We start from the raw sequence: 24,246 nt of genomic DNA, 5'->3' as shown, positions 1-24,246 counted from the left end.
ATAAATATCTTCTCTTGTAATCTATATTGCTGTTGTTCTTAAGTGCTGTATAGTTGGTTCCAACTCACAACGACCCTACACAGGATGACCGAGGAGTGGCTGGTGAGTTTGAATCGCCAGCCTGGCAGTTCAAACCAACCTGGAGGTTGAGTGCTTATCCTAAGGCATCACACCAGGACTCCAATATTCTATACAGTCTTGTACAAATTAACTGGTAAAATTTTAATTTCACAAGAAAAGTTTCTACCGCATACATTATAGATTTCAATACAAACAAATTATATCAACTATATAAACACAAAACAGTACTGCTTAGGGAAAAAAAAAATCATTAGAAAAGGTAATTCAGTTTTAATTTATTTTCATCACTTTTTTTTTCATGATTCAGATATATTAAAATGCAAAGAAAATTAACTTTCCATGATATGTCAGGGACTGGCACTAAAAAAATTTTTCAAACTGCAAATGAGTTATACAAATGAAAATATCAAATGGAGATCCAGTTATTCAAACAAAAGCACTCAACATATTAAAAGTTCACAATTATTTGTATAGAGCACGTTAAAAAGTCAACTTGCTAACCAACTGTTGTGATTTTAAACAACTATTTGCAGAGGACTAAGGAAAATAGATTTATTAGTTAACTTATAAAGAGATTAAAGAGCTTGAAACAAGTATTAAAAAGAAATCTGTGCCTTTATTAGAATGGTGTTAGGCTTTAAATACACCGATTTTGACAAATCAAATGATTGGGTTTGTTGGGGTTTTTTTAAATAAGAAATGACACTACAGAACTGCAATACTGGTCCGACAACAGTCTTGTCTTTACTTTTCATTTAAAGCAAGAAACAGAACGTGAGTAATCAGAAAGCACTAGCAGGCACCAGTTATTCCAAGATACTGGCTTCTTAGTTCCAAAAGCACTTGCAAACAAAGCCACTGGGCTGGAGGGTGGAAGGGGAGAAGCATTTCATAATAACTGGAATCCCATGAGTGTGTAAGCCAAGTCTCGTGAGGCTATTATTTTCTTAATTTATTCTTTACTTGGTCACTTTTTTCCCCCTCAAATATTACAGTTTTTCTTTGACTTTTATTCCTCAAAGTATAAAAAGTATGAAATATAAACAAGCTCTTGCACTGTATGCTTAGAAGTGTACAATTCAAACATTATAGAGCTATCTACATACTGATAAATCCCATCAAATCTTGGATAATTCAATAATATACAAAATATCAGGGCACAGAAAGAACTAAAACCCACTTATTTTGTGACACATAAGATTCAAATAGTCAATCTAAAGAAAAACAATCATTTTGGCTTTCCTCTACATTCGCATGATGATACACTTATTAAAATATTCCTGTATAATTGTTTGGTCTTATTATTTCAAGTCAGTTTTAAAACCTTAAAACCAGTCATCCAGACAAAACAAGCCATCAGAAAGACAATCTCTTCCCCCTCCCTAACCCCAATAACTATGAAGTCAGTTTTAAGACATGACTCCAAACACTGGATTGTGACGACAAATGCTGGGTCCAATTTCTTCATAATCTTTTTTGGTGTGGCATACTTGGTAGAACTCAGGCTGAAAATAAAAAATAAAAAAACTTTTATAAAGGCCAAAAACCTACCACTTTTCAATAAGCCTTAAAATAACTATGTTGGTTTTTTGGCTGCTCTTGTTAAATCTAAAATGTTTATTATAAAGCCCACACCCACTGTACTTAAAAAAAAAAAAGTAAGCTTAAGAAATTCTAGCAATAATTTATAACAGGTATAACTTATATCAGAACTGAAATGGATCGTTGAACTTATGTGTCTGTCGTGTACCCTTCATAATCTGAGGATTATGAAATTTTGAAAAATGGAAGGTTAATTCTACAACGTCTAGGTTATTCTGTGGAAGCTTTCCCATATTGTGCACTGAACCAATAAGGTAAAGACAAGCATTAACCCAAAGTACAATAAATCACTCCTGGATATGCTATAGAGACATCTGTAGCTTTCCTCTTCACTCAACGTCTGGTAAAGACAGACCATTCCACCTGTCTTTCATTTCTCTAAGGACAAAATTACTACTAATTCAGGAAAAATATCATTTCTACGTTCTAGTTTTTGTTTTTTTTTTTAATTCAAGTTATTTTAATACTTCAAATAAAAGTTCTTTTCTATTAATACTGTGTGCATTGCCAGAATAAAGGACCAATGATGTTAGAACAATTTTTAAAGAAACTTTAAATTGTTCTGCTTCTAGAAAATGGTTCTTGGAACAATTCCCTTTTCTATTTAGAACATCACATTCCCTACGCAAAAAGACAGGTAATTTTTACCTTAATGTTTTTAAATATGTGCACAGAAAAAAATGACTTTTTGCTGTTTGTATTACCACAGGTTTAAAAAAATTTTCCCTGCAGACAAATTTAAGTGTACAAAATAAAATGCTCACTCTAAAAACATGTCTAGTAAGCTATGAAATGAACATTAAAATGATTTTCACTTCTTAAAAAATCTGTTTGTGTGTATCCAATTTTATAATCTTCCTACTCACAATATTTAAACAAATTTTACCTTGTTTTTCTGTTGCCTAAGTACTGATGGATTCCTCCATCTTGAAAGCAAGCTCCACCCCACTTACCGTGGAAGCCAACATTGACCCTCCAAACCAAACTGCATACCGCTGCATATGGTGTGTAATTACTTGTACATCAATAGGCTTTGGCTAAAAAAGACAAAAGATCCCTTCAATAGCAAATACAAATAACAGTTTATATATCATTTCACTTTAAATGCACATACACAAAAATATTATTTAAAATAAACTCAGACAAAAACCAGGAAAACTGAAGTGGTTATCCACAGGAAAAGAAGAGTGGAAACTGTGGAGGAGATGGGAACAGGACAGAATGGATGGAGGGGGAATAACACTGAGTATCTTGGTGTGGCGCTGCAGGTTAATGCACTAGACCACAAGGTCGGTCTGAACTACTGGGTCAGCAGTTCAAGCTCACCAGCTGCTCCTTGGAAACCCTATACAGGGTCGCTATGAGTCTATGGCATTTAACATATACTTTGTACATTCCTGATTTTTAGAACCATGATATTATTTCACAGATTCAAAATAAATACAATTTTAAAAGATGGGGCACATGGTTTGAACTGGAATACAACAGAAACTAATTACAATAATTATATGAGTTTTTGTTTTGCTTTTTAATTAAATACAACGAAGTAGAGGACTTGCAAATACAGAATCTTAGCTTCATGTGAAGATTAAAAACTAAGCAAATACGGAAGTCAAGGTTAGTAGAACTATTTTCACAGTGGTACTGGTTAACAATTCTGGTACTACTATGAAGTAATCCAGGGCTGAACAAAAACAAATTGATAATGACTAATAGAGTCGGGTTTCTTGATGAGAAGAGAATTATCAATATGGAAAGATAAATGTCTAGAATGAACCCTGAAGTATTTTGGAATTGTAAGCATGAATATGAATTCAGATTTTCATTTATACAGCTAGACAGAGAACTAGACATAGATGTATACATACACACATTTTCTATCTTGGTTTGCTAAGAAAGCTAGAAGCAGTGAGACTCCATTAGCAATGAACAACACATCTAGTACCTAAAACTTGATTTCTTAAAGCATTCTCCACTAAAGAAACCAAGGTGAAAAAACTTGGCTGATTCCAGGGCCTACCTAAGCAGAGAAAGCACAAGATGAACATGGAACATCTAGCTGTGCCAAAAGTGAGGACGAGGTGAAAATGGTGGGGCTATATCAAAAAGAAGTAAGGTCACTTTGAATGGTATCCATGGCCGAATCTGGGATATGCTTATATATCAAAATTAAAAATCTGAATGGACTGTTGCCCATAGAGCCCAAGGAGAAACCAGGAGCTCATCTAGATATTATTGAATGAATGAATAAATGAATGAATGAATGAATGAATGGATGGGAATGAACAAAATGAATTTTTCAAAACATAATTATTTTAGGTAAGAAATCAGCCACGAATGGTAAAACCAATGGCTAATGAGAAACAGGATAGTTATACAGTCTGAAAATACCTTCCCATAAAATTCTTAACATATATAAAGAAAAAGACAGTAACTTTACAGTAGAGAAATCTGGCAGACACAACTTTAACCAAAGAGTCAAGGTTAACATACGGGGTAAATGTACTGAAAAGGACACAATGACCACCTCCCTGGTAGTACTACCAACAGTGCATGATCTGAATCTAATTATGAGGAAACAGCTGTTGTTGTTGTTGTTGTAGTAGCTGAGCCCAAATCAAAGACATTGTACACAATAAATGGCCTGTCATCTTCACCAAGTTAAGGACAAGAACTTGAAAAAAAAGACTAACTGCTCTAGATTAAAGCAGCATAACGAAGTGAAACACGCAACCCTGGAAGCATATTGGGGTTATGCATAGGGTTGCTAACCTCAATGTCAGCAGTTCAAAACTACCAGCCACTCCACAGGAGAAAGATGAAGCTTTCTGCTCCCATAAAGATTTATAGCCTCGGAAACCCAACACAGGGTGGGTTCTAAGTCAGAACAGATTCCACAGCACACAACTACTACCACCAGAAAAGAAATTAATGGGACAACTGGTAGATCTGATGTAGGCCTACAGCTCTAGAGGTAGATAACAGTATTGCATCACAGCTAAATTCTGTTTTTAGAAATGACACACTATGAAATTTATGAGTAATGGGGTATATTTGCAACTAACTCTTATATAGTTCAGGAAAAACTTGTGTGTGTGTGTGTGTGTGTATGTCTACATTTACAGAAATAGAATGGTAATGTAAATGTAACATAATGTGAATATTTGGGGAATCGAGGTGAACAATATATAGGAATTCCTTCTAACCATTCTGCAACTTTTCTCTAAGTATAAAACACTTAAAAATAAAAAGATGTTTTAAATTATATCCCATAAAAAGATATGGCTGTATACCAATTTCCATTGCATCATTCTACATAATAGCCAAAAAGTGGAAACAATCCAAGTGTCCATTAACAGATGAATGAATAAACAAAATGTGGTAAATACATACAACAGAATGTATTCAGCCATAAATAGAAATGAAGGCCTAATACAGAATTGTTGTTGTTATGTGCTGTCGAGTCGGTTCCAACCCACAGCGACCCTGGACAGGGTTTCAAATGAGCAGCTGGTGAGCTTGAACTGTTAACTTTGAGGTTCAAACCAACTTTGCAATCCAACGTATTAACACACAGCACCACACTAGAACTCGGAATGCATGACTGTTGTTGTTGTTAAGTGCCGCTGAGTCGATTCCAACCCATAGCGATCCTGTATAGGGTTTCCAAGAAGCAGCTGGTGAGCTTGAACCACTTACCTGGCAGTTCAAATGACTTTGCAGTCTGACGCATTAGCCCACAGTGCCACACCAGGACTCCTAATACATGACAGGACATGAATAAAGCTTAAAAACATAATGCTAACTGAACTAAGCCAGAAACAAAAAAGACATTACTATATGATTCCACATACATGAAGTATCTAGAATCGGCAAATGCATAAAAATTTGATTAGTGGTTAACAGAAACTGGGAGGAGGGTGGAATTGAGAGGTTCCATTTGAAGTGATTAAAAACTTTTGAAAATAGTCATGATGATTATACAATATGATAAGTATAATTAGTATCACTGAGTTCTTTATATTTAAAAATGATTAAAATAGCAAATTTTGTTGTTATTTTAGCAAAATGATTTTTTTTAATGACATGACTGGAAAACACAGAGAAGAAGTGGCATAAGTAGTACAGCATTGTGGGGGTTACAGTCTCTGACATGAAACAAAATTTGAATTGTTGAATGGAAAACACCCAATTCACAATAAAAGATACTTACTTAAATAAAGAAGTTAGTTATCATTCAAAGTTACACACTAAAAAAAGAGCATCAAGTCAGACATGGATATGCAGTTGTTGTTAAGTGCTACTGAGTTGGTTCCAACTCATAGCAACCATGGAACGACTGGTGGGTTTGAACCACCACCTTGTTGTTCAAATCAGCCTTGCAAATGGATCAGTGTTTACCCTACAGCGTCACATGAGGATTATAGATATAGACATAAATTGTTATAGGTTGTTAAATGTCATCAAGTCGGTTCTGACTCACAGAGACCCTGTATAGGATTTCCAAGGTGCAACTTGTGAATTTCAATCACATACCTTGCAGTTCAGACTGACCTTACAGTCCAATGCTTATCCTATATTGCCACACCAAGGCTCTAAATATAGGTATATAGTTATAAAGGGCAAGGTGTGGCAGAGTACGATAATAACTGGACTGCTAACCACAGGTCAGCAGTTCAAACCCACGAGCCATCTCGTACACCCTACACAGGGCCGTTGTAAGTGGGAACAGATTCAATGCCACTTAACAACAAAAAGATATATATACTGATACTTTCAGAGACTCACAAAGAATATTACTCCTGGAGTATTGCGAAGAATCTAGTATATACAAATTATTCGAGAGAGAAGTATTAAGAGAGAAAAATAAAATCTGGCAGAAATAACTAAGAATATTTTTCAAAACTCCAGAAAACGTAGAAAGCAAATGGCCAAGATTACCATGGACATGACTGTAAAACCAGTTTCCATTACCTACTTGATAAGTAAAAAAGTGTAAAAACTGGCAGACATTCCTCATTCCTACTACCAAAACAAGCACCCTCAACCTTCCCACCAATAATTGAGAAAACCAACCTTCAATCTACCGCCACTTAATTCTTCACTTAATTTCAGCCTGGCATCTACAGTTCTTTTCAAATCTCTTTGCAAGCGACGTCCAAAGTCCCTGAACATGGTTGAGCCTCCAGAAAGGACAATGTTCTATATTAGTAGGGGGGAAAAAACAAAAAGACACGAAAATATGGTATTTTTTAAAAGGGAGAAAAATATTTAAATACAATAGTTAGTAAAAAAATTCAATTTCACCCTTTAAGAAGAGTGTTTTTAATTGAATAATCCATAATGGACAGAAAGAAGTTTTTTAAGTATGACCATGAATAAAGAATTTTGTTAGAACTACTGACCTTGTAGAGAGGACGTCTGACATCAATAGGACAATTCTGAATGACTTCATCTACAACTTCTGAGATAGGCTGTGTAAAGTCTGGATTAGCAAACTGAAAAATAAGTTGGACATAAGATAGAGAGTGAACACAACCCACTTCAAGAAAAAATGGGCAAATCTACTCCTTTAAGAGAAGACAGTTCTAGGACTCACATATGGAGCAGAAAAATAGCTAAAGCAGGGGGGATTTTAACGAAAATAATACCACACACACATGCAGTCCACCTCCCCTGTGTGGCTTCCGTCCTTTATCCCTCAAGAGTACTTGAAAAGACCTAAGGATTCCCCCCAAAGAAAAGGTCATAGTCAATAAGCCACACTCACAAAACTCAGATTTCCAATTAGGTTTTCAGTGTCCACTTAATAAAGTGCAATAATTATATAGTTAGCATGGGATCACAATGTCAGTTTCAAGGACAAGGCCGGCAGTTGAAACCCCTCGCCAATTCTCGAAACCCTATATAGATAGGGTCGCTATCTGTTGGAATCAAGTCTATGGCAGCTAACAACAACAGCAGCATGAAAAATAGGGATTAGAACAGAGAAAATACAACTTGGAAGAAAGACTATTTTTCCAAGTTTTACCATATGACCAGGATATTACTCCTAGGTAAACCTAAAAGTGAAAGAAGACACTCTAGCAGACATATATACATTACTATTACTCATGCTCTAGTAGCGTAGTGGTTAAGAATCGGACTGCTAACCTCAACGTCAGCAGTTCCAAACTACCAGCTGTTACGCAGGAGAAAGATGAGGCTTTTTGCTCCCGTAAAGATTTACAGCCTCAGAAACCCTATACAGGGTTGCTATGAGTCAGAACCGACTCCACGGCACATAACAACAACATTAGTCATAGTCAAAGGATAGAACAACCCAAGGGTTCTACCAACAGATAAATGGACAAAAAAAAAAAAAAAGTGACAAATATATACAATGAAATATCATTCTACCACAAAAAGGAAAGACGATCCAATAAACATACAATATGAACATTATGTTAAATGAAATAAGACAGACACAAAATAGTCCCAATTATATAAAATATCAACAACAGACAAGTAGATAGATAAACATAAAGCAGAACAGAGTTACCAGAAAACTTTCTGAGAAAAGGAGGTGTGGAGAGTTATTCTTTAACAGGTACAGTTCTTTGGGGTACAAAAAATTTTTTTTGAAAACAAACAATGGTAATAGTTGTACATTTCAAGTTTAATTAATGCTCCTGGATTATAAACCTGAAAACGGTTACAATTCCAAATTTTATGTCACATGTAGTTTACCACACACACATATGAGGGGGCATCAAAAAGTTCTTAGAAAAGTAAAATGAAAAGATAATGGAATTTTTGCCGCGAACTTTTTCAAGCCCCCTTGTATACCAGGGCTTATGTAAAACAGTATAGCTTAGGTTCAAGTTCAAACATACATGGGTTTATTATAAAACAACAACATATTTATTTACACATCTCTGTGATCAATGGATGGTTATGGACACGTTTTCTCCGTGTTACACTTGTCTTAGTCTCGTTAGCATGCATTTAAAAATGCAAGTCAATCGAAACAATGGCTTCCAACATGATTTGCTGGATCAGTTGGATTCAAGGCAGAAGAATCAGTTCAAAAGGTTATGGCCACTATTCTGTGGGATCACAAAGGGAAATTTTTGATAGATTTTCTTGAAGGACACTGAACAATCACAAGGACTTACAATGAAAAAGTTTTAAGAAAACTGAAAACTGTACCGGTGAAAATAAGGCCAGGAAAGTTGTGGGAGGGATTTCCCCCCCCCAACATGACAATGTACCTTTTCATTCTTTGAAGGCCTGGTGTGAAGTTACAGGGGAGGCACTGGACTGCTAACCCCAAGGTGGGCAGTTCAAACTCACCAGTCACTCCTTGGAAACCCTATACAGGGTCGCTATGAGTCAGAACAGACTCAACAACAAACAACTCTTTGAAGGCAGCAGGGACTGACTTAGGAAAAGTTCACTGAGGAACATTCATCATCCCCCTTCAGACTTCTTTTTGTTCCCAAAACTCAAAGAACATTTAAAAGAAACATGATTTGAATCCCTGGAGGGTGTCAAAACTGCCATTTTGACATGGTGTACAAGGGTAAGTCAAAAAGTACTGCTACAAACTCATGTTGTTGCTAAGTGCCATCAAGTCAGCTCTGACTTCACAGTGACCCTATAATGGGTTTCCAAGAACATAAATGCTTGTGGGAGCAGACAAGTCTCCTATTTCTCCTCAGAGCAGCTAGCAGGCTCAAACCACCTACCCTATGGTTGTTGTTGTTAAGTCCCATTAAGTCAGTTCCAACTCACAGCAACCCTGTATAGTGTTTCCAAAGAGTGGCTGGTGCGTTTGCACCACTGACCTTGTGGTTCAAACCAACCTTGCAACCCTATGGTTGCAAAGAAACTTTTAGTAATTAAGAATATCGAAATGTGAAGCCATTGTTTCTCAACACACCCTTGATCTATCTCTATACACTTCTGAAAAGAGTGTTTCTATCTCTCTAACCCTTCCCCAAAGAATGCTGTGCTCTTCAGTTTACACCATGTCCAAACTGCAGCTCTGGATACCTAAAGGCTTACAATGATACTATGAAAATGGTTATCTACTTAATTCTTGTGAAGACAAATAAGCCTATCAAAAAATAACTGCTCTCAACACTGAATAAGCAAAACAAGCATTTTATGAAAGCAATTCTATTAACAGGACCTAGGCAGGCAGTGTTTCGCTCTGTAGTGATAAGGTTGCTATGAGTTGGAACTGACTCAATGGTATGAAATATCAACAAGGTAGTAAAAGTGGTTGGCAATTGGCTGCTAAACTATAGGATGGCAGTTCAAACACACCTAGCACCTTACTGGAAACTGTTTCCATATAGATTTCAGCCAAGAAACCTCTATAGAGCACTTCTCTGAATGTTTCATGGAAACATGGGGTTTCCATGAGTCAAAATTGACTCAACAGCAACATGCTAATTCTATTAAATTACATTTCTGCTATAAAACTACTCAAATAACTTTACACTGTTAAGTGTACACATTCCAATAACTTAATACAGTCTTCAAGTTGCTAAAATTTTATGGGGGGAAAATGACTGTTTTGCTATCATTAAACATTTTATTGGAGTCCTGGTATGGTGTTGTAAGTTAATGCGCTGGATTGCAAAGTCAGTTTGAACAGCAAGGTTGGTGGTTCAAGCTTACGAGCTGTTCCTCAGAAACCCTAAGCAGCGTTGCTATGGGTCGGGACTGACTTAACAGCAGTTAATAACAACAAACATCTTGTTATAATAGCCAGTTGAAGGTTTTGATAGTGGTCCCTTCATACAAATGGTGTCAGGGACATTTCTAGAAACTCTCCCAAATATTTAAATTTAAACTTTCATAAAAACTAAAAAATCAGTCACTGAAAAATCCTAGATGGCATAAAATGGACAAAGGACTTGAACAGATATTTCACCAAAGACGGCATTCAAATTGTCACCAATATTCAAATGCTCTATATCACTAGCCATTAAAGATATAAATCAAAGCCACAATGAGGCAGCATTTTACCTTCAAGAGGAAAACTTAAAACAACAGAAAATGTGAAGATGTGAGGAAATTGGAACCCTTATCCAATGCTAGTGGGAATACAAAATGGTCCAGTCATTGTGGAAAACACTGTGGTGGGTCCTCGAAAAACTAAAAAATGGAACTACCATGTGATTCAGCAATTCCACTGCTAGGTATTTACCCAAAGACAAGACTCAAACAGACTTTTATACCACTGTTAATTGCACGTAATTCACAACCTAAATGTCTATTAATAGATTAACGAATAAACAAAAAAGGATTCAATGGAATATAATCCAGTCATTAGGAGGTCTTCACACATGTTACAATATTGATGCTGAGTCAAATAACTCAAACAAAAGGACTTGTTTGACCCAACTTGCATAAAAAGAAACTGTAAATGTATAGTACAGTGCAGTGGATTATTTAATACGGTACTCTAGCCAACCTTGCAGTCTAGTGCTTATCCTATAGCACCACATCAGAACTCCAACGACTGGGTTGCTATTGCTAAGTGCTGTCAAGTTGGTTCCAAAGGGTTTCCAAGGAGCAGCTGGTGCACTTGAACCCACTACCTTGCAGTCCAGTGCATAAACCTGCAGCATAGGAGTATGTCCATGTGAGGTACTTGTGGCTCTCCCAGGGGATTGTTACATAGCATACTTGTGGTAGTGGGGCCATGCAGATGAGGTGTGTGAAACCCCATGGTGGGAACTATTCAGTTTTGTCATCCCATTAGGTTTAAAATGAGCCATTCCAGAAGTGAAATGTGGAAGCTCACTACCATCTAGAGTCGGAGTAGAGTGCATCCTTTGTGCCTCTAAGATCACGGCACTGAAACTCCTCGACTCAGGAGACAGAGAGCTGTGACACCAGACAGTGAGAGACGGCAAGTTGTAGTGGCAGAGAAGCAGCAGCAACGAAATGGGCACAAGACAGAGTGGTGGACTTCTGGCCCACAGATGAGAAGAGCATATCTGTGGGCATGTCTAAGAGGCTGTCTTGTAAAGAACTGTATCCTAAGTCACTTCTGTCCCTGATTTGTAATGGGTTACTTTTCAAATCAATCCTGTAACTGTGAGTGTAATCTGTGAGTTATTTATGGTCGTTGGAACAAATTATAAAACCCACCAGAAAAGCAGAGTGGCACGAGAGGAACAGACGGTTGGTATTGGAATTGGTAAAAAGGCTGGAGGGTGGAGGCTTGTCTTATCTCTGCCCCACAGTAATCAGCCAAGAGTAGCTAATGCTGATGATTCTTGCTCCTCCTCCTCTTCCTCTGGGAAGTTAGAGGAGATCAGACACCATGCCCATTTCATTTCTTACATATAAACAAAAAATGTATTAGTGGTCAGAGGGCAGAGTATTAACAGAACAAATCCATGAAACTACTATCCATAAAAAATCTGTAAACCCATTGCTTCCTTAATGAAACACTAGCTGTAAATATGGTCTTTGATTTCCGTGTTGCCACTGCAACAAACTAAGAAAACCAACAGAGAAGCAGAGCGTGCCATGGGGAGGACAAATGGTGACAAATTTGGTAAAAAGGTAGGAGAATGACAGTATTTCTGATCTTTGTCTCACAGAAATCAGCTTTGTGCTCATAGTAATTATCATTCCCCTTCGTAACCTTAGACAGGCTCTGATGTTACTTCTACCATTTTACAGACTCACCATAGTATCTTAGCATAGTAATGAAGATCTCTGAGATTAATTCTCTCTGAATATCTTCCAGATGATATTCTCTGTCAAATATTTCAAAACAATTCCAATGAAAAAAACAAACAAAAAACTTACCTCTGGATGAAAAAAGATTTCTGGTCCCAAGAATCTCTCATAACCAACATCAATGGTAAATTCTTTCTTTGAGATAGCATTGATTCCAGTATACTGTTTAATCCACTTTGATCCATCTGTGTCATACTTGTTAAACTCTTTTACTAAATCTGGGCAGACATAACTGTAACGCTCCTAAAAAACAAAGAAACAACTTTTTTCCTTCTTGTTTAGGGAAACAAAAAGCATTGCCTATTTTCAACAACTAGAATCAAATGAAATTCATTGAAAAAAGTATCTACAGAAAATAAGTTTAAGAAATTAAGGTAGAAGATAACTTTATATAGAATATTATCATCATACTAACACCCAAACGCATTGCCATCACATCAATTCTGACTCACTGTGACTCTGCAGAGTGTTGCCAAGACAGTAAATAGATGCAGAAGCAGACAGTCTCATCTGTCTCCCTTGGCGCACCCGGTGGGTTTGAACCACCAATCTTTAGCTGCCCAATGCCTAACGCTGACTTACTGCATATTTGGTTATATGTACTAAGGGTAAGTTTCCACCAAAAATAAAATTCAAAATGTCACATTATATATAATAACATTTTGTCTGCAATTTATAACTTTCAAAAGTGCTAGTTTCATTTTAAAAAACACAAAAAATGTACTTCACACATTTTTATACATCAGGGACTTTATAGCCAAGATAAATACACATTATTACTGTTGTTAAATGCCATCAAGGCAGTTCCAACTCACAGCAACCCTGAACCGGGTTTCTTAGGAGCAGCTGCTAAGTTTGAACTGCCAACCGTTTGGTAAGCAGTCCAATGCTTACCCTACAGCACCTCACCAGGACTCCAAATATTATTACTGGTTACCAAAAGACAAAAAAGAGACAATCCTGAAAAAGAAGGGTGATTTGTTTATGCTGTATTGATTCATCTTTCTTTCAACCATGGGAATGGGTATTACAATAATCCTTAAAAGACATTAATTCAAATTAAGATCAGTCTTCTATGGGACAGATTTAAATGCCTCATATTTTTGTTTGTTTGCTTGTTTTCTTAAACTTCATAAAACAATCATGTTCATAATTTTTTTCACATATCTAATTTGTATTACTCCAACTTGAAGTGAATTTTACCCACCACTTAAATAATTTCTTTCACTACTCATTTTCTCTTCTAATCTTTGAAGAGCAAAACAAAATCCTATAAGCATATAAAGAAAGGCAAATAAGTGAAGATAATGTCTGACAGGGTACTTTTGCTTTTATATCTTCAAAATATACGTGAGAAATCCACTAAAATGTGTTTAAGTATATTAACAAATGACGAATGTGAAAAGAAATGGTTATATATTTTGAAAGAGTCCATAAAGCATTGATTGTTATTGTTAAGTACCATTGAGTCGGTTCTGACCCATAGGGACCCTGCATAGGGTTTCCAAGGAGTGGCTGATGAGCTTGAACTGCTGACCTTGTGGTTCAAACAGACATTGAAGTCCAGTGACTTAAAATAGCAGACTAATTATTACAATTTCTTATATCCCCAAACCAAAAACAACCTATTATCACAGAGTCAATTCCTAATCACAGTGACCCAAAACAGGATTTCTGAGAGTGTAAATCTTTATGGGAGCATACAGCCTCATCTTTCTCCTTCAGAGGAGCTAGTGGGTTTGAACCACCAACCGTCCAACCCAATGACTAACCCACAGTACAATTAGGACACCTTAAAATAGCTTACAAAACATTCACACTTTCATTTAACATAGTGAATGACACAAAATAATCACAAACGTCATTTACTATAAATGTTCTTATGTTGATGGTGGTGGGTGAAATGACGAAATAAGCAATAATTTACTTGCAAGAAAAATAGAAAAATCATAACTAAAAGTAATGATATGTAACTGGCCAATAGCAGCTACATTTTAAGTAAGGTTTTTTTTGTTTTTGTTTTTTAATGCTATGTGACTTTAATTTCTAACTGAATTACATTTCCATCATTTATATTTTACCTTTACTGCCTTGGCCGTTTCCAGGGACTGTTCTGGAGGGATTCCTACTTCTCGGTCTCTCAGCAGCTGCTGAATGAAATATGTTATATCCCGTCCTGTGATTGGAATGTGCTTAATACAGCTGCCAATCACGTATCCTTCCGCCTGGAAGGAGGAAAAAAAAAAAAAAGACATTTTTTTAGTCTTTATTCCTTAACTTCCTCACACCTTAGAAACAATTTATAACACATTCAAGCAACAATTAACAATGGCCAACTTCTCATTAATAAGAGTTTACATGACTGAAATGATGAAACAATATACACATAATGAATAGGAAAAGTATTATTTTAGATAGCTGACTCCATCAGGTTGTTGTTGTTCTTATATGCCACTGAACTGATTCTGACTCAGAGCGATCTATGTACCACAGAACAAAACAGTGCCCATTCCAGCACCATCTTCACAATTGCTATGTTTCAGCGCACTGGTGCTGCCACTTTGATGCAATCCATCTCATTGACAGTCTTCTTTTTTACCCGATTCTCCTCTTTACCAAGCATGACGTCCTTCTCCAGGGACTGGTTCTTGCTGACAATATGTTTGAAGTATGAGAGACAAAGTCTCGCCATGCTCCTTTCTAGGGAGCATCCTGGCTGTACTTCTTCCAAGATAGATTTGTTTGTTCTTCCAGTTGTTGTTATGCGCTGCAGAGTCGGTTCTGACCCATAGCGACCCTGTACAGGGTTTCCGAAGCTGTAAGTCTTTACGGGAGCAGAAAGCCTCATCTTCCTCCCGCGGAACAGCTGACAGTTTCGAATTGATGACCTTAAGATTTGCAGCCAGATTTGTAACCACTGTGCTACCAGAGCTCCTTCTTCTGGTAGTCCACCGTAATTTCAATATTCTTTGCCAACATAATTCAAATGCATTTTTGTATCGTATTCCTATTCACTATCAACTTTAACATGCATATCAGGCTATTGAAAATACCATGGCTTAAGTTAGATGCACCTTAGTCCTCAAAGTGACATCTTTGCTCTTCAACACTTTAAAGAGGTCTTTTGCTCATTTGAAAGCAGCAAATACCAGAAAGGTACTTATTTGTTGTTTAATAACTATACAAAGGCATTGAACTGTGCGAATCATAACAAGCTATTAATAACATTTCGAAAAATGACAATCTCAGTATACTTGTAATTGTGCTCATACGGAACCTGTACATAGACCAAAAGTCAGTCATTCAAATAGAGCAATGGGATATCAGAAAAGGTGTATATCAGGATTGTATCCTTTCACCATATTTACTCAATTTACACGCTGAGCAAATAATCTTAGAAGCTGGATTGTCATCTGGACTGGAGGAAAACTTATTAACTACCTACAACATGCAGGTGACACAACCTTGCTTGCTAGAAGTCAAGAGGACTTGAAATATTGATGAAGATCAAAGATTACAGTCATCAGTATGGACTGTACCTCAATTTCAAGAAAACGAAAATCCTCACAACTGGACCAATAAGTAACATCATGATAAATGGAGAAAAGACTTCATTTTGCTTACATACACAATCAACGCTCATGAAAGCAGCAGTCAAGAAATCAGAGGATGCACTTGCACTGGGCAAGACTGACTCTGTCAGGTCATCATTGTTGTTAAATGCCATCAGGTAGGTTCCAATGGTTCCAACTCAAAGCTACCCTGCCTAGAGTTTCTAAATAGTGGCTGGTGGGTTTAAAACTGCCAACCTTGTGATTTGCAGAGCAGTGCTTATCCTACTGCACCATTTAAATCTATTATATTATCATTTCAGTAAAGTTTATATTGCACTCTAGGAAATATGTTCAAAAAGTCTACAGAACAGCAATTATTTTTCCGATTAAAGGAAGCAACCATTTCACAAGCCCAAAGCAGTCACCGTAGCATCATAATGTCAAATCATTACATTCCACTCCCTAAACGTACAGTTCAGAAGTAAAACACATAATGCAACAAAATTAAATTTCATTAACAACAACGTTAAGAAACTTCCTCATCAGTCTATAATAAACTATTAAGGATAAGTGTACCCTCCTGACTTTAAGAGAAAACTGACACACATAGGGTGGGCATCGAGTACAGTGCTCAGGAGGGTACTGCCTAAATAAGAAACAAACTATCTCAGACTAAACGCTGGTCTGGATCTGCTGATTTGTATTTAGGAGGCGTTCTTTTCAGGACCAAACTGTTAATAACTTTATAATACCAAAGGGAAAAAGCTAAAAAAATAACACTAAAAGAACCCACAAAACCCGGGACCCAACAATATAATATATATATATATCATGCCTGCAAGAATGCAGGAAAATAGAACTCTTTGCCAAGAGAAAAATTCAGGAATAGAGGACACAGAAATGACAGACAAACTAGAACTAACAGGGAAGGATACTAAAAGGATATTAAAAGAGCTATTATAAATAGCTGCTGTGGGTTAATGCACTGGACTGCAAAGTTGGCTTGAACCAAAAGGCTGGCAAGTTCACGTTCACGAGCTGCTCTGTGGAAAACCTATACAGGGTTGCTATGGGTCAGAACTGACTTGGTGGCACGTAACAACAACATTTTAAATACTAAGGGCAAAGTAATGAATGATTCAGAAAACATCAAAAGAAGATAGAATGAATACACAGAATTACTATACCAAAAAGAAATGGTCAATGTTCAACCATTTCAGGTGGTAGCATATGATTAAGAGTCAATGGTACTGAAGGAACAAGTTCAAGTTGCAATGAAGTCACTGGCAAAGAACAAGGCTTCAGGAATTCATGGTATACAAACTGAAATCTTTCAGCAAACTGATATGGCACTGGAAGTCTATACTAAGAAATTTACAAGACAGCTACCTGGCCAACTGATAGGAAGAGATCCATATTTGTGCAACACTCCTAAGAGAGGTGGACCCAATAAAATGAGGAAATCAGTAGACAATATCATTACTATCACATGTAAGTAAAATTTTGCTAAAAATAATTCAAAATTGGCTGCAGCAGTACACTGGCAGGGAACTGTCACAGGTTCAAGACAGATTCAGAAAAGGACATGGAATGACTGCTGGCAGCAGAGAGTACCAGAAAGACGTGTACCTGTGCTTTATCGATTATCAAAACACTTTGCTATAGAGAACACTGCGGAGAATGAGTATTTTTTAATTATGCTCTTGAAGAATCAGTACATGATTAAAAGTCAACGGAGGTGTGGAAAAAACAGAGAAGAAGCTTTCCCAGAGCAGTGCCAGAGTTTTGGATGTTATATAAGGCGTGCCTGTGAAGAAATCTGACTGTGGAAGCAAAATACACCGATTTCTGAATAGATCAGGATAACTGATTCCCCTACAGGTCCCTCAGCCTGGACTGAAATCAGAGGGCAGGGCCACAGCCAAGTGGATACATTGACAAAACGCTAAAAAGCCGCGGAGCTGCATCTGGAAAAAAGGTGTTACGGAATTTTCATTTTTCACGTTTTTTTTCTCTCTCCTCTCCCCGGTAGCACCCTCACTGCCTAGCCCAGAAAACTTCAGACGGGTGGGAGTGCACCCCCAAATAGGTCTGGTGTTGCACCCACAGTTTTCCACGGCACAGAGAGCGCGTTTCTGAGAGCACCATTGGTCCCACAGGTTGCTTCTTATGACGCCTGACTCTGGGACCCAGCCCTAAAGTTAACCTGCCTGCACAGTAAAGGCTACTGTGATAGAAGGTGACAGTTTTATTATTGGTTTTGAGTGGTGGTTTTGTCTCTGCTTTTATATTTTTTCTGTTTTAGGTACTTTTGGTCTCACTCTTTTCTGGGGGTGGGAGCTTTCTCACCCTACTTTACCCAAAAAGAGACAGCAAGTGTGCTCATACAGCCAAGCTACAAGTATACCCCATAATATCCCACCACTTGGACAAGAGCCAATACCAGCTGCTAGGCTTTACATGTGAAAAGGGAAGCCTATCTCCAGATCACATCCACCAGAGGACACTCAGTAAATTTAACAACACAGCAACATACATTCATTTAAGCATTAAAAACCCACATAACTTCTGAAACGGTCCCAGAAAAAAAAAGATCCCAGCATATGTACAAAAGCAGAAAAGAACAACTGAGACAAATTAGCTAGAAGCAGACACAGACTTCCCAGTAGAAGAAAAGTATGCTTTGGATCTGCCTGAGAAGGAATTCAGACAAATGACATGGAAACAAATGCATATGCTCCACAAAGGGGTAGAGGAAAATCAGGAAGAAGTCAGGAAAAGTGCTACAGGAGAAATCAAACAAGATAGATACAGCACTGGAAACAATTCAAAACCTGCAAAAGAGGTCCAGATGATTAATAATGAAATATCAGAAATGGACAATACACGGAAGTGGTAAAGGAGTAGAATTGAAGAGACGGAAGCCAGAACCAGAGAACTGGAAGATAAATCTCTCAATACTGCAAGGACAGAAGAGCAAGCAGAAAAAATAATCTAAAAAATCTGAAGAGAGTTAAGATTCATGCTGGAGAATATGAAGTGAAATAACTTAAGAAACACTGGCATCCCGGAACAGGAAGAATCACAGTCCACAAAGGAGATAGTTGAGGAACTACTGGAAGAAAATTTCCCTAACATATTGAAAGATGAGAAGATTCAAGAAGCTGAACAAACCCCAAAATAAAATCACCAAGACATAGCATAATCAAGCTCTCCAAAACCAAAGATAAAGAGAGACTCCTAAAAGCAGCAAGGGAAAAGAGAGGTGTTACCTAAAAAGGCAAGCAAATCCGATTAAGCTCTGACTTCTCAGCAGAAACCATGAAGGCAAGAAGACAATGAGAAGACATATATAAAACCTCAAAAGAAAACAACGTACAACCAAGAATCGTCTATCCAGCAAAAACTGTCAATCAAATATGATGGTACAATCAAAACATTTCAGGATAAACAGAACCTAAGAGATTTTGTCAAAGCCAATCCAGTGCTTCAAAACATCCTAAAGGGAGTTCTTTGGAATGAAAACCAGCAAGCAAAGACAACAACCAAAGACTGACAGACATGGCAACAACCACCTAGAACTCAGTCAACCGATAGCGGAGGTCAGAACAGAACAAAATTACAATACCAATTCAGAGGACCTGTGAGGCCAATCAAAGATCAAAATATTAACAATGTCAAAGAGGGGAAAAATTTAAAAACAGAGATCAAGGTGGTGAGAAGGTCAGACAGATTGCAGGATATAACAGACAGTCTTAAATGCAAGGAAAACGTAATAGACTACAGGGTAAATACAAAGAAAATTAATATTTCAAACATACCATGAAAATGAAGATCCAAGCAGAACAAGGAAACATTAAAACTAAGAAGAAACTGACAAGAATTAGCACAAAAAACATGAAGTCAGCACAAGAAGGCATGCAAAACAAAAGAATGAACAGCACCACAAAAATTAAACATAATGACAGCAATGAATTCATACCTATCGATAATAATTCATACCTCTTGATAATTCATACGTATCGAGCTCTGGTAGCATAGTGGTTACAAATCAGGCTGCAAACTGTAATGTCAGCAGTTCAAAACTACCAGGCACTCCGCAGGAGAAAGATGAGGCTTTCTGCTCCCGTAAAGATTTACAGCCTCAGAAACCTTGTACAGGGTTGCTATAGGTCAGAACCAACTTGACAGAACTTAACAACAACAACAACATCGATAATTACACTGAATATCAATGGATTCAATGCACCAATGAAGAGAGAGAAAGGGTGGCAGAATGGACAAGACAACAAGACCCTTCAATCTGCTGCCTGCAAGAGATACACCTTACATACAAAGACAAAAACAGACTAAAAGTTAAAGGATGGAAAAAAATATATACCAAACTAACTACAATAAAAAACAAGCAGGAGTGGCACTACTGATCTCTGAAAAAATAAACTGTAAGGCGAAAACCAGCATAAGAGATAATGAAGAACACTATCTCATGATTAAAGGTCAACTGAGCAAGACGATATAACAATAATTAACATCTTTGCTCCCAATGAAAGAGCACCAAGATATATAAAAGCAAACCCTACTAGAATTGAAGAAATAGGTAACTCTACAATTATAGTGGGAGATTTTAATACACCACTTTTGAAAAGAGATAGAACAACCAGAAAGACACTTGACAAAAACACAGTGGAAATCAACCAGCTTGACTGACCTCATAGACACGTACAGAGCAATCAACCCAACAGCAGCACAATACACGTTCTTTTCCAGTGCACATGGAACATTCTCCAGAATTGACCAACTGTTAGGTCACAAAGCAAACCTCCATACATTTGCAAACATCAAAATACTACAAAGCATCTTTTCAGACCACAATGCCATAAAACTAGAAATCAACACTAAGAAAATAAAGTTGAATACATGGAAACTGAATAATACCCTGCTGAAAAGCAACTGGTTAAGTAGAAGAAATTAAATGTGAATTCAGAAAGTTGTTAGAGACAAATGAGAATGAAAACACAACATACCAAAAACCTTTGGGATACAGCAAAGGCAGAGCTGGGAGGACAATTTATTGCGATAAATGCGCATATCCCAAAAGAAGACAGAACCAAAATTAACACATTAACACAGCATCTACAACAATTAGAAACAGACAAACAGAGGGAACTTACAGGCACCTAAAGAAAAGAAATAATAAAGAGCAGAAATAAATGTGATAGAAAACAGAAAAACTATATAAAGAATCAGCAGGACAAGAAGCTGGTTCTTTCAAAGGATTAATAAAATTGACAACCCATCGGCAAACCTAACAAAAGAGAAGTGGGAGAAGACACAAATAACACAAATTAGAAACCACATGGGTGATGTCACAAGAGAACAAAAGGAAATAAAAAGGATAAGAAGAGAATACTATGAAGAGTTGTTCTTCAACACATTTGAAAATTTAGACGAGATGGATACATTTTTACAAAAACACCACCTACCTAAACTTACAAAGAATGAAGTAGAAGACTTGAACAGACCCTTAACATAAGAAGAAATTGATACGGTCATCAAAAAATTCCCAACCAAAAGAAGTCGAGGTCCAGATGGCTACACTGGTGAGTTCTACCAAACATTCAGGGAAGAGCTGTCACCAGTTCTACTCAAATTATTCCAGAAGATAGAGGAGGATGGAAAACTTCCCAATACATTTTATGAAGCAAGCTTAACCCTCATACTCAAACAAGGGAAGGACATCACTAAGAAAGAAAATTATAGACCAGTATCATGAACATAGATGCAAAAATTCTAAATAAAATCCTAGCCAACAGAAAAATAATACATCATGACCAAGTGGGATTCCTATCAGGGATGCAAGGATGGTTCATCATTAGAAAAACAATCAATGTAATCTACCATACAAACAAGAAAAAAAGAAAAGAACCACATAATCCTATCAACTGATGCAGAAAAGGCATTTGACAAAATCTAGCATCTATTCCTGATGAAACCACTCAACAAAGTAGGAACTGAAGAGAAATTCTGGAACATAATTAAAAGCACATCTACAAAACCAACAGCCTACATTTACTCTCAATGAAGAGAAACTGAAAGCCTTCCCTATGTATACAGAAACCAGACAAGAATGCCCTTTGTTACCACACCTATTCAATACTGTGCTTGAAGTCTTAGCAACAGCTATACGGCAAGACAGGGAAATTAAAGGCATCCAAATTGGCAAAGAGGAAATAAAACTCTCTTTATTTGCAGACAATATGATCCCATACAAAGCAAACCCCACAGACTCAGTAAAAAAGCTACCAGACCTCATTGGAAGATTCAGCAAAGTGGCAGGATATAAGATCAACATACAAAAATCAGCTGGATTCCGCTATAGTAACAATTACAGCACTGAAAACAACATTAGGAAAGCAATACCATTTACAACAGCCACGCAAAGGATAAAATATCTAGGAATAAATGTAACCAGAGAAACAAAGGACCAATACAAAGAAAATACAAAACACTACAAGAAACCAAAAGAAACTTACAAAAATGGAAGAATGTACCATGCTCCTGGATAGGAAGACTTAACATTGTGAAAATGTCAATACTACCCAAAACAATTTACACATATAATGCAGTCCCAATCCAGATTCCAATGACATTCTTCAAAGGATGGAAAAAAACAATTACAAACTTTAGATGGAAAGGAAACAGACCCAGGATAAGAAGAAGAACAAGTTTAGAAGCCTCTCAGTCTGTGACTTCAAAATTTACTATACAGCTACAGTGGTCAAAACAGCCTGGTACTGGTACACTGTAAGATACATTGATCAGTGGAAGAGAATTGAGAATCTAGAAGTTAACCAATCCACATACAGCCAACTGATTTTAGACAAAGTACGTAAGTATATTGCATAGGGTATAGATAGTCTCTTCAAACAGATGGTGCTGGCAGAACTGGAAAGCCATGCAAGACTGAAACAAGACCTTTACCTCACCCCCTATACAAAAACCAACTCAGCATGGATTAAAGACCTAAACGTGAATCCCAGAATTATAAAGGCCACCAAGGAAAAAATAGAGACAAATGTGAGAGTTCTAACACAGGGCATACATACACAGACTACCAAACATTTTGAAAATGACACAAACAAAAGTAGGTAGAATAGATGATTGGGACATACTAAAAATTAAAAACTTATGTGCATCAAAAGACTTCACCAAAGAGTAAAAAGGGAGCCCACAAAATGGAAAAAAATCTTTTACAAGGACACATCACACAAGAGACTCATTTCTAAAATACACAGGTACCTACAACACCTCTACAAGAAAAGGGCAAATAACTCAATTAAAAAATGAGCACACACACACACAAATAAATGAGCACACACAGACACTTCACCAAGGAGGAGATCCAGGTAGCCAACAAACATATGAAGAAATGTACACAATCACTACCCATTAGAGAGATGCAAATCAAAACAACAATGAGATATCATCTCACACTAGCAATATCAGCAAAGATCAAAAAAGTAGAGGACAATAAATTCTGGAGAGGATGTGGAGAGACTGGGACCCTCCTACATTGCTAGTGGGATTGCAAAATGGTCCAACCACTTTGGAAAACAATATGGCGCTTCCTCAGAGGTTGGAAATACAGATACTTTATGATCCAGAAATTCCTCAACATGGTATTTATCCACATAAAATACGAGCCATAACATGAGTAGATATATGCACACCAGTGTTCACAGCAGCACTATTAACCATACCAAAAGATGGAGACAGCCTAAGTGCGCATGATGGAAGAATGGATAGACAAACTTTGGTGCATAAACACAATGGAATATTATGCTACCTTGAAGAATAACAAGGAAGCTGGCACTGCATAACATGGATGAACCTTGAGGACATTATGCTGAATGAATCAGTAAGTTACAAAAGGAGGAATACAGCATAGGACCATTATTGTAAAAGATTAAGAAAAAGTACCTACACTAAAAGGGGGGCAGAAATTCTTTGCTGGTTACCAGGGTTTATGGGGTCAGGTGAAGGAAGGAAGAGGATGGTGGAGCACAGGGTAGGGAATAGACACAGGATAGTTTGGGTGCTGGGGGTGGCACAATACACCAGAAGTGAGAGGGGAATGGAAGAACAAGGCAGATAGGAGAAAAGTTAGGCAGGTTTGCATGGGTTAAGTGAAACAGAGGTAAATAATGATGCATGCACAACCTTGGAACAATAGAGTTCTGGGATACAGGGATCAATG

General features: G+C 37.1%; 1 protein-coding gene across 2 annotated transcripts in view; it reads right to left on the bottom strand.

Annotated features, from left to right (window-relative positions):
• Positions 1–800: 800 nt before the first annotated feature.
• Positions 801–24,246, bottom strand: part of LOC102834236 (actin-related protein 3-like) — a 75,036-nt gene continuing 51,590 nt past the window's right edge. Inside the window, exons 7-12 of one of the 2 annotated variants that reach the window (XM_006834590.1) lie at positions 14,517–14,660; positions 12,505–12,678; positions 7,089–7,181; positions 6,760–6,885; positions 2,637–2,720; positions 801–1,586 (exon numbers count right to left, since the gene is read on the bottom strand). In XM_006834590.1, the coding sequence (XP_006834653.1) occupies positions 1,491–1,586; positions 2,637–2,720; positions 6,760–6,885; positions 7,089–7,181; positions 12,505–12,678; positions 14,517–14,660 (717 nt within the window). In that variant the 3' untranslated portion in view covers positions 801–1,490. The remainder of the gene's footprint in view (positions 1,587–2,636; positions 2,721–6,759; positions 6,886–7,088; positions 7,182–12,504; positions 12,679–14,516; positions 14,661–24,246) is intronic. The other variant, XM_006834591.1, reaches the window with a different exon arrangement.

Source organism: Chrysochloris asiatica, unplaced genomic scaffold, assembly GCF_000296735.1.
Source record: "Chrysochloris asiatica unplaced genomic scaffold, ChrAsi1.0 scaffold00012, whole genome shotgun sequence".
NCBI lineage: Eukaryota > Metazoa > Chordata > Mammalia > Afrosoricida > Chrysochloridae > Chrysochloris > Chrysochloris asiatica.
Note: the sequence above shows the minus strand (reverse complement) of the source record. Positions and strands in the feature narration are given on the sequence as shown.